The sequence below is a fragment of the Cynara cardunculus genome (genome assembly GCF_001531365.2).
Source record: "Cynara cardunculus var. scolymus isolate 2C chromosome LG 3, CcrdV1, whole genome shotgun sequence".
Classification (NCBI taxonomy): Eukaryota; Viridiplantae; Streptophyta; class Magnoliopsida; order Asterales; family Asteraceae; genus Cynara; species Cynara cardunculus.
Genome location: NC_037530.1, coordinates 33,912,462 through 33,924,926, shown reverse-complemented (window position 1 = coordinate 33,924,926; position 12,465 = coordinate 33,912,462). Strand labels below are relative to the sequence as shown.

The window sequence follows — 12,465 nt, the reverse complement described above, 5'->3', positions numbered from 1 at the left end:
CCCCCAACTTAAAATTGCATAAAATTGATACCGTTATATACTCTGTTGTAGCGTTCTCGAACCTGATCATGATCAACCATCTTAAAATGAATTGTTTTCTCTCTCCAGATTATGACAAGGAAGAGTATGTAATTGTTTACCTTCGTAAACCGGAGAACGCTGCAAGGTCATCGGTTGAAATTCCGTTTAGTTCTGATCCGTCTTTGCCGGTGTTTCCTTCTTCCAAGCGCTGTCGATCGAACGCCATTATAGCCTTGTTTGTGAGCTTAGTAGAAAATGGCGGAGTTGGTACAGAGATAGCCGGCTGCTGCAGAAATTGCGTTTTTGTGTAGTGATGAGATACGGAATCGTTGGATTTGAGGCGGGTATTTAAGAACTCAAGTTCAACCCATCACGTGGACACCACATCATACAATGTGGGCAGGACAAAAATGGAATTACAGAAAGAAAAAAAAAACATAAATACAAGTCTATTTTCTCATGGTTTACTTTTCTTTGTTTCAAGAGGCCCACCGACCAAAATAACCCTCTAAAATATCAAAATTTAACCTTAAAATTTAAAATTTTAGCAAAAGGTCATCCGTTATCCCATTAGCACCGTTTGATGTGTACATGGATTAAACTGTAAAAAAATTTGGCTGGACCGATGTGACCCGAGCCATGCAGGGTTGACCACACCGTGACCCCCCTTACGCACCGGCCGGTGCACGGTGCGTAAGGGCCCCACCCGGCTCAATTTATTTTTCTTCTTTGTTTTTTCCCAATACAAAATAATATTTGATTTTGTCTTTTTTCTTTCTCAACCCCACTACATAAACACTTCAGATTTCATATTACTAACACAAAACCAACACTTTAATCTTCATTACTTGATATAATCTTTATTTTCTTAATGCAATTTCCATTTCTTAATACAATCTCCATTACCGAAATGTAATCGTCTATGTCATGGTAAGTTTACAATATATAATTTTAATGTAATCTCATTTTTACAATGTATTTTTTATATAATCTAATTTTTACAATGTATTAATTTTAATATAATCTCATTTCTAAATATAATCTCGTTTTTACAATTTTTTTATATGATGTTTTCGCAATTTTTTTATATTATATCTATCAGTGGAATTATTATTAACCATTTGTTAACATAAAATCAAGTTTTGAAATTTCAACTACAATTTTGAGAGCATTGCGGAGGTCGGGAAACCGACTAGAAATGTTTAGAAATACTTATTTCGGTCATTGGCTCGATATTCGATCAATACATCAAAATCCGATGCTCATGCATTTGATGTAACAAATACAGGTGGCACCACTTGAACAAGATCGTAAAAAGACATTGTATTTTAATATCGAATTACGTCTTTTACATTTAAGGGTTAAAAATATAATTTTGATATTTTAAAGGGTTATATTGGTCAGGAAACCCACTTCAAGAGTGGCTTGTAATGTATTTACTTTTTTTCATGCAAGTGTTATCTTAATAAAATAATGAGTAAATTACATTTTAGTTGATATCATTTGTTGAAAATTTCTATTTTTTTTAATTAACATGGATATTCAATCTGTTATGTGAGCCGATTAATTTCAGAGCGATCATCTGTTTTATAGATAGCCCGGAGTCATCGCATTTGAACCTCCGTGACCACAAGACGATTTTTATTGCTCATTGAATTTGAACATGAGATCTACAGGTATTTTTGACCTTTGGAGTCAAGCTCAAACTAACCAGATACCACCTTTGTGGTTTAAAATTTTTATTTTCATTCTTAAAGTATTGAAATTATAATTTTCATTCTTATATTTTATAATTCATTATCTTTTTTTATCCTTATAATTTAATATTTATTGTTTTTTTCATCCTTATTATTTACAATTCATTTATATTTTAGTCTTTCATACTTAAAAGTAATGTTTTAACTTTAAGAATGAAAATAGAAATGATTTACAAAACAGAATAATGAAAACTAAAAATTTAAAACCACAAGAACAAAATCCATATTTTTATACAAACCACAAGAATAAAAAATGTAATTTACAAGTATTAGCATCTTTTGGAGATGCTAATACTCTTTATATATTTACATATAATATAATACAAAGTAAATTACAAATTATATCATTGCGGTTTTACACAAATATAGATTGGGTCCCTCAAACAAAATAATTACAAGTTTAGTCATTGTGGTTTTATTTTGGTTGTGAGTTGGTCCCCTAAACTAATAACTATGTTTAAAACTAGGGGTGAATAGTAGAATCGGGTACCCGTTTGCGGAACCGGAACCGATATGAGTGGTTCCGGTTCCGGTTCCTAAAATACGGAACCGATTGAGAACGGTTCCGGTTCCGGTTCTCAGTTCTCCGGAACCGTTACCCGCCGGTACCCGGAACTGGCGGTTGTTTTTCAATAAAAAAATAATTGATTTTTTTCAATACCAAATTTATATTAAGTTACATCTTCAAATGACGCGGTCATCTTTATTCTTCATTTACTTTCTAGTTCTACTAAACTACAGTTCATAGTATGTAATCGTTAAGTTTTGAAAATTTACAATTATAGTATATAATCGTTAAACTTTGAACATTTTCTATTAGTCTATTATGGTTTGTAATCGTTAAAACAATATTTGGAACTATTATTTCGTATAATTTGTATTCTTGTTTATTTAATTTAGTGTTTTGGCAATATTATATTTTTATTTCTAAATAACAAAATTTTAATATTTTAGGAAGCGGGTACCCGGAACCGGAACCGGTTCCGGTTCTAAAAATTCAAGAACTGCTCTAACCGGTTCCAGTTCCGGTTCCAATATCTCAAGAACCGCCGGTTCCAGTTCCGGTTCTGGTTCCGGTTCCTGTCAAAAAGGGCAGGTACCTGCCTATCCTCACCCCTATTTAAAACATCTTTTGTTAAATGAAGGATAATTTAGTCTTTTCATTAATAACTATAAAAAAACAATTTAAAGCACCAAAAAGATGATGACATGTGTCCAACCATCCCATTCCCACGATCTCCCGCTTCTTCCCCAACCTCCCGCCCAAAACAGAGGGCATGCCACCCCCACAAGACCCCGACGTCGATCTCCTTCTCCGGCTAGCTTTTCATGTCGATTACCTTCTTCGGCAAGATTCTCCTGTCGATCTCTTTATCCAGCCAGCTTGCCCTGCTGATCTCCAGCCCCAGCCCCGTTACTCGTCACCGCCTCCATCTTCATCTCCATGAAATCACTTGCATCTTGGACAATAAAAGAAATCGTAAAATGTAGGTTTATGCTTCATGTTTTTTCGATGAGCTTCATCCAAGTTTTTTGAGACGAGGTGTGAGAAGGGATCCAAACTTCTATAAGATTATCAACTCCATCCAAACTTATGTAAACTTATGGTGGCTTCACCTCCTGCCGGCGTTGATGATCGATGGTTTCATCCCTTCCCTTTTCATGTCTTCATTAATCATTATCTTTGGTCCACTACACGTGGACCCAAACCATGATAAATCCAAACCATTTAGTGGAATCTCGATCCAAACCACGGCAAATCTACAGGCCCGTTCCTGAAATTTTATAGGCCCTGGGTGAATGTATAAACAAGGCCCACTGCAAGAAACAAGAATTTTAGCAACGACTTTTGTAGTGGCTAAAAAGTCCATTTATCATCAGAAATAGTATATAACAGCATGTCGTCCTATAACTTGTGGCGGAAACATGTCATCGCTAAAAAACGCATCGTCAAAACTCACTTTTCTTGTAGTGACCCTTTGTAAGTACGAAAAAAATTCAATAAATGTTTTTCATTAGTATAAAATTGAGTACAAGAAATGCTAATAATTTACTGAGGAAAGAAATCTTATTTATTTTTATTATAGATATATAAGAGAGTACTTAAATTTACGTACTTATTATTAGGTAATTTGTAACCAAGAGTATAGAAACTATAGAGATAAGTTTTTATAAAAAATAAGAATTTTTTTAGTTAATAACAAGAAATATATGTTATTTTGATGCAAAAGATAATCCTATGAATGAAGTAATCGTGAGAGTCAATGAAAGATCAATAATAAAGAAGATTATCAATGTTTTTTTAGACAAGTAGACAAATGATGATCAATAAGAATATGAAAGAAAAGATGATTTATTGAGATCCAATAAGAATAAATAATGCATTAAACATATAATATGCAAACTTAACAAATGATTGTTTGAACACTTAAATAGAATATTGTGGTATGGTGGAATCTTAATGAAAGATACATAAGTCAAACAATTGATGAAAATATTTAAATTCTATTTTTTCTTCTTTTTTTGCTCGTCTAAAATAAGATGATAAGATTATAAGTTTATGGAACATGACATACATAAGATATATTACTTTATACATCTAGTAGAAAAAATTTATTGATTAATTACAAAACTATGAAACACGTTATAAATTATAAGAACAATAGATTGATTGTAAACAATAGTAAAATATTTTATGTAAAAGCAAAAATTGATAACAATAGTCAACAAAAACAATTAGAACAACATAACCAAACAACAATAACCAGTAGAAGTAGAATTTGATAAAAATATTCAGCAAAAATATATAGTAATAGCCAGCACATGATCTTAATGTTGAATTATTGAAGTACGAAAACAGTCAAGCATATAGAGATATCAATAACCAATATAATTGGACCTTGTTGAAGATAAAAAAAAGTTAGAGAGATAATAAACAATAACATATAATGAATAACCAATTAATTATTTTTATTTTCTTCTTCAATGTAATTAGTGGATATATTTTTGGGCTCTTATTATCTACTAAATTCTTTTTATCTCTTGTTATATGCTACAATCTTTTGAGTTTTTTTAATTTATTAAATTCTTTTAGACTATTATTGTTTTTAAGGGAAAATTTTGGGCCCCTGATATTTTTGGGCCCTGGGCGTGCGCCCGTGCCGCCCTCCCCCAGGGACGGCCCTGCAAATCTAGATCTGGTTTCTACCCATTTTCGATCTAGAGCTGGTTTTGTCTCATTCTCATCCTCGATCTGGTTTCATTTCATTCTCCAAATTGGATATAATCACAATTTTGATCATGTTCTGTTACCCGGTTTTGCAAATTTAGGCATGGCGGTGCTCGGTGGTGTGGAGGGAACGTTGTAGTGGTAGGGAGAGGGGTGGGAACCGGAGAAGATGATCGGAGGTAGTTGCCAGCAAGGAAAAGTTGGGTAAAAAGAGAAACCTTATCTCTATGTTTGTGTGGTTGCATATATTTATACAATATTATAAAGCATTTTACAAAAATTTTTAAAAACTACTTTTTATATTAATGCATATTACTTAAAATTCAAGATTACAAGTATATTGTGCGTAAGTACTGTTATGACTTAGATACAGGAATGAAAATTTATTTGCACAACGATATTGAATTCAAAACAGAACCATAAATTCATATATATATATATATATATATATATATATAGCAGCATCATATATACGTATATGATTACAAAAGCATAATGACAGAGAAATAAGTTGGAATTCGATGACTAACTTGACTGTGTAGATGTGAATCCGATGAAGAACAGATGTAAGACTGAGGCCTGCAAAAGCAGTGTCCTTAGACAGAAATTCGTCCGGTGAATTGGACGTCTATCTAGAGGATACAACAATTCGTTCAAGAAAGATACTTGAACCCGTCGAATCGGTATTTTCGTCTGTGAAAAACGAGAAATGGAGGGAGCATTTATAGTATGTCGTATGCACTTTAACTGTCGGTTAAATGACGATAACCGTCGGACAGAGCCGAGTATCGGCCGCACACCGATTCCTGGCACCAAGCCATCTCGCTAACGATATCATGAGACCCCAGGCCTAAGGCCCTCTTGATATTTAATATGTAGTGAACCCAACTAGATAGTTAGGCATTTTGACACTAGGTATGGCCTTGGTGATATAAGGCACTTGAAATCTTAAGATTTGGTCTATGTGGGACAAACCAAATACCCAACAAGTACAACTTCTTACAGCTTCATATCTGAATTCGTGTAACTAACTGCATATAAACATAATCAAATACATGATAAACATCTCAGTTTAAATATAAAAAATCTAAAATATAATTAGAATAATTATTGAGTTCTAACAGAATATTTAATTATTATCTTTATAAAATGTTATATTACTAAACCAAAAATAAATTATTTTATTATTAAACTTAAATTAAATTATAATAAATAAATAAATTAATAATATTACATAAAAATGAGAACTTTTAAATAGTTGATTTGATATTAACATTTATATTTTTTTTTTCAAATTTTATGATATCTTCAAATTTATATTTTATTCAAGAATGAAATCATTATTGTTTTCTTAAAAACACATAAAAATCGTATTATAACATCGACAGAAACAAATAATAATATAAAAAACATTAAAATCGAGATATGTTTTGTTGCATTACGCGAGTACTCTTCTAGTAATATATAATATTAATAATTAATAATACATAAACTATATATATATATATATATATATTTTTTTTTTTTTACTTCTAAAGAACTAAATGAAAAGAAAATGACCAAATGATCTCTTATGGAACTAAGTTAATAGAGTTAGAGGTAGAGACCCAATCCACAACAAAATTGAAGCCACAGTGATCAAGCTTATAATTATTTTGCTTGAGGGACTTGATATATAATTATCATATAACCACAGGGACGGAATTCGTAATTTACTCCTAAAATAATATAATAGTTTGAGTAAAACTTTTACACGAACATTATGATAATCCTTTTCACGAATTTTTTATTTATTTATTTATTTATTTATAAATCAGTTGTTTATACATACTAATTTTATCTGATATATTTCAAATAATACAAGGAGATAAATAGGTATTTTCTTCTTTTAAAAGCATTATATAATTTTTTTAATTAAAATAGCCATTTTATCGCATGGTTTCACCTCTTAATCATTTCTCTCAAGAAATTACCAAAATGTCACTCGGTTTACAAGTAGCAGGTTTGTAATTTACGAAGAGATCAAACTGTTAAAGGAAAAAGGAAGTTTTTAAACGAGGTTCGCAATTACGAAGACCAAATATGTAAATTTGGAAAAATGTATCCGCATGTTGTGGACATATTTTGCGGGCCAATACCTAATTAATATATTTGGTCCTTACAATTGAGAATCTGGTTTAGAAACTTTTTTTACACTTTGACACCTACGCAAATTACAAATCCTACCAATTGTGGACCAACATTTCGATAATTCGTGTAGAGAAATGGCTAATGAGTAAAATTACAAGCCAAAAATGACTATTTTAATTAATTTTTCCTATATAGATTTATTTATTGAATTAGAAAAATTATATATATGTGTATATAATTATGAATCATTAAGTATCTTTATTTATTTAAGATCAAACTTATTAATATAAAATATAACAAACTTGTCAAAAACAAAAAGTGAATCAATTTAACTTTATATATGATTAGGGAGTAGGGACGGATGGCGATAGGGGCTTTTAGGAGCCTTGACCCTTGGGCTTCTTTTTTTCGGATAGACTGAAATATCTTTAGTCCATTAAGGTTTTAAGCAGTGGCGGATGTATGTTGAAGGGATTGGGGTCTTGGGCCCCTAACAAAATAAATTCTAGAAAGCCTAATTTTTTTTACTTATAGTTTTTACTTTATATGATTGAGCCCCCAATAAAATAATTATGAAGGCCCCACTACTAAGTCCATAATTCATTTAGCCTTCCATTACCAAGTTCCAACAGTCCATCCCAATTCCCACGAGGCCACGACTTCACCTTCATCCACTCCACGGCTGCTATGCAACCACTGCTTCTTCCTGGTTCCTGCTTAGCGCTTGCTGCTTCCACCTTCCTGCTACATGCACACAACACATTGCTACATGCCCCCTATAAAATATTTTTCTTCATCCACTATTGGTTTTAAGTATAAAATTCTTTTGACACCTCCACTATTGCTTATCCAGTCCATTTGTGTTCCGCCTCTGTAAATGATATTGATTCTAAAAAACATGCATATATATATATATATATATAGAGAGAGAGAGAGAGAGAGAGAGAGAGAGAGGTTGGGTTCATGTGAGACCAATGATTTTTCTGAGACCCGTAAGACTAATTTATGTTCATTAATCAACTTTTATAAGCTAATGATCTAATAGTCTAAAGTTGCACGGTAACAATTTTGTGATTATTGAGAAGTCTCGTGGTAATTTTGTGATTATGAATTTTCAGATTGTAGATCTAATCCAAGGGTTATGAATTGGTCTTACAGGTCTCATGAAAAACTTTTGGTCTCACATGATTCCAAGTCTATATATATATATATATATATATATGTGTGTGTGTGTGTGTGTGTGTGTGTTTGTGTGTGTGTTTTTGGTTATTTAGAGGTCAAATAATTAAAATGAGAATAGTAAAATAAAATTACATGTATTATTTAATTATGTCATTAAATAATCAAAAGTTGTCACTTACTCAATACTATACTATACTATAATAATTTATTGTTTCAACTTAAAGTAGCAAAAAAGCACATCCAAACATAATTTGCTTTCCCACATTTATTTTAATTAATTATGTATATGACTTTCAAACATTCCTTTATTGCACAACAATCTCATTGGACCATTAAAGTAACAGTTAGGAGAACAACTAGAGGCACCGAAATGATTCAAATCGGTGAACTCATCACCATAAGAATAAAATGATCAGATAAATTAAAGGTTTGTAAAGTCGTTAGATACATTTTAGTTTAATTTTATTATTTTAAGATATTTTTAAAATTTTCTTGGTTGATTTCGAAAGATTTCTGGGTCTGTTTGGCTCATGATGAGGAATGAAAATGACATGGAATAAATTTTCATCCCTCGGCCTGGTTTAACCAGTAATTAAATTTTGGGTTTATGGGGGAATGAACCCATTATACTACAGAAAACCAAAAATTTATGTTATTTTCATTTTCGTTGATTACTGCTTAATACCTCTAACCAAACACCCTCTAAATTTTTTTTTTATCGATTTTGAGGGATTTTTCAATTGATTTCATAAGTTCTTTTTGTTGATTTTGAGGTACTTATTTTGGTTGATGGAGTCAGAAATCACTGGCAGAACACGTGATAAAAAGTTAAAAAAAATTGTTTTTAACCTAAGAAAATTCTTTTTCTTAATTATTTTAATGGGGCCATCCCCTCCCCCCTAATTACATAGTAAACCCGTCCCTCTTTCGACATGTTATAAATTACTAAACTTACAAAGTCTGTTTGACTCATGTTGAGAAATGAAAATAAATTTTTATTTCCTCCAGTTTAACCAGAAATGAAATTTTGAGTTTCTGGAGGAATGAGTTCATTATCTTACAGAAAATCACACAGTTTTTTTTATTTTCATTCTCATTGATTACTGCTTAATACCTCTAACCAAACACCTCCTCAAAGAAAACTTCCTGAATTCAATCCAAAAGTCGTAACTCAAAACGTAACACAAGTTTTGAAGCATCAGTCATATTTACTTCTTTTCAAAATATTTGATAAATTTGTTGGTAAATATGACCATCTTTATTAGAATTTATTATTTAAATTACTATTTTTTTAAACTACTACTATATATCAAAAACAAAATTAGACCCCTAATCCTTGTGGGCCCTGAACGTACACCCGACCCTCCCCTCTCCCAGGGACCCAACCTTGGTTTGACCTATAAATTTGACATGAAAAAAATGCTTAGATAAGATCAAAAACTCTGCAATATGTCTCAAGAACTAGGAAACAGTATATAATATCTAGAGTAAACTACAAATTTGGTTTCTATGAATTTTAGAAAATAACACTTTTTTTAAAAGACGGCAATATATTAAAACCAACCAGAGAAAACAAGTTCGATAACACAATGCCCAGCAAAACGTAAACCAACCCACCATCTACAAGTCATGGAAGAGAGGGAGGCCACAACCGAAACCCAACAAAAATATATACACGACACCCCCAACAAAACAAAGCAGCAAAAGGAGGGATAAAAATAACACTTTTTGTCTCTGAAGTTTCGAAATTACAAGATGACCATTATGGTTTGCAATAATGTTCAGATCTGGTTTCTCCCTTTAACGACGGTTAAAAATCATGTTAAATGAGGGGTGTTTTCGTCTTTTTATCCATTTTTCGTTATTTACCCAATAAAAAACCATAGAGACCAAATCATTAAATCGATTTTGACCGACTAAAAGACAAAAAAAATCAATAGAAAGATGAAAATGTCCTTTAACAGAATCTTTTTACGACTGTTAGAGACATAGACCAAATATGGACGTTTTAACAAATCGTGAAAACCATCTTATAATTTCGAAACTGTAAGAACAAAATGGGTTATTTTCGACAAAACCCAAATACCAAATTTCTTGTTTACTCAAATATCTATGTAGTGGAGTCCCTAAAAACAAGGAAAAAAAATGCAAATTGTAACTTGGTTGATTCTCTCTCTGTGTTTACTAAAATCATACGTTTCATCTTTATCTAACCAATAAATATTAAAATATCTCATATTTTTATAATATTTTATATTTATTTTATTCAAGTTTATATTCTCTCTCTAATTATATATATTCGTGTTAACGATAGACAATAATGGAATAGGAGATCTGTGTCCGTAATTTAGAAGAAGCCACTCGATCATAAATAAGTAAAAGATTAAAGTAAATTACGTTTTTTTTTTTGTCTATGTGGTTTGTTAAAAAAATGCGATTTTCTTTCCTATGGTTTAAAAATTGTAGTTTTCATCTCTGTAGTTTATAATTCATTGTTATTTTCGTTATTATAATTTACAATTTGTTATTGTTTCGGTTCCTGTGATTTACAATCCTTTACCATTTTAATCCTCTGTACTTAAAGGTAGGAATGGTTTACGGATGAAAATAACAATAAATTGGGAATTATAGAGACGACAGTCTAAACCACATAGACGAAATCATAGGAACAAAAATCAAAATTTGCTCACAAGATTATTTTAAATCCAAATAAGAGGCTGTTTGGTTGGTTGGTTTTCCATTAAATTATGTGTGGATGAAACTGTGTATATGGATTAATCTGTCGATATAGATCGAGAAAGTTTATGTTTGGGAGGTCTTTTTCATCTATTTAAGGAGCGTGCTTTCTAATGGGAGGAGCAATGTTCTAAAAGCTTGGTTTTCTGTATAAAGCTCCACCCAATAAGCTTAATAAATAAGCCATTTTTTTATATCATTAAGTCATTACTAAACAATCATGTATAGCTGATCTAATAAACTGTGAGTCCCATTAAATTATTTAAACGGCTAACAAACATACTTTAAATATTTATATATATTATAAAAAATACAAAATATTTACACGTCATGTTTAAAATAAAACTATTCATAAATATGTTACTCTAAAAAGAGTTGGTGAATGAAATAAATTGAGAGGGAGAGGGACCCAAACGCATAAAAAGAAAAGGGCAAAAGAAGCTACATAGAAACTCCCTACGACGACGTTTTACTTTAAAATCATTCTTTATTTCAATCCAACACTAATTTTGTATATTATTCTTACGTTAATAACAAATTTTATATTTTATTGTCTACAGTAATCCGTTCTGATAAATTTAATGACCACAATTGTTGTGAACGTTTGGAACCGAACTTGAGACAGATTGGATATTCCATCGCATCCCCTTAAGCCTCAACTACTACGTCACGACTCTTGTGGCTGATGAAATTTACTCTTACAGCACAATCAATGGCAACAGATAACATATCATGTTATTCGTCAAGATGTGGATCATGATACCTAAATTTACCCTTTTCAGATTGCGAAAATAAAACGGGAGTTGGGAAAACGATACTTCCATAGATACACAAAGTATTTGGAGCATATGGCATTTCGCTCGCTATGTAAGTAAATGGAGAAATCTTCAAATTTAAAAAGAATAAAGAAAATATAACATATCTGCTCTAAAGTAAATTATTTTCTAAATATGTGTTGTATGATTTTATCTAAGATGTTATATATATACTTGTTATCTTGAATGTTATTTTCTAAATTATTTTCTAAATTTGTATTCATGCATAATTTACTTGTAACCTTGAATTTTAAATAATATGTATCATTAAATAGTATCTAATGCATTTAAAATGGTTTTTAAGAGTTTCATCCAAATACTTTATAATATAACTAGAAAAGTACTCACACAATGCAGCGAGACACATCTCGATTTTAATGTTTTATTTTATTATTTGTCTCTGTCGATGTTATAATACGATTTTATGTGTTTTTAAGAAAGCGATAATGATTTTTTTCAATAAAATATAAATTTGAAGATATTATAAAAATTTGAAAAAAAATATATCAATGTTAATATCAAATCAACTATTTAAAAGTTCTCATTTTTATATAATTTATATAATTTTTTTATTATATTTAATTTAAGCTTAATA

The 12,465-nt window shown here is 30.7% G+C and overlaps 1 protein-coding gene across 1 annotated transcript in view; it reads right to left on the bottom strand.

Moving 5' to 3' along the window:
• Positions 1-136: 136 nt before the first annotated feature.
• Positions 137-12,465, bottom strand: part of LOC112509182 (cytohesin-3-like) — a 21,970-nt gene continuing 9,641 nt past the window's right edge. The window contains exon 4 of the mRNA XM_025114037.1: positions 137-307. Coding sequence (XP_024969805.1) covers positions 137-307 — 171 coding nt within the window. The remainder of the gene's footprint in view (positions 308-12,465) is intronic.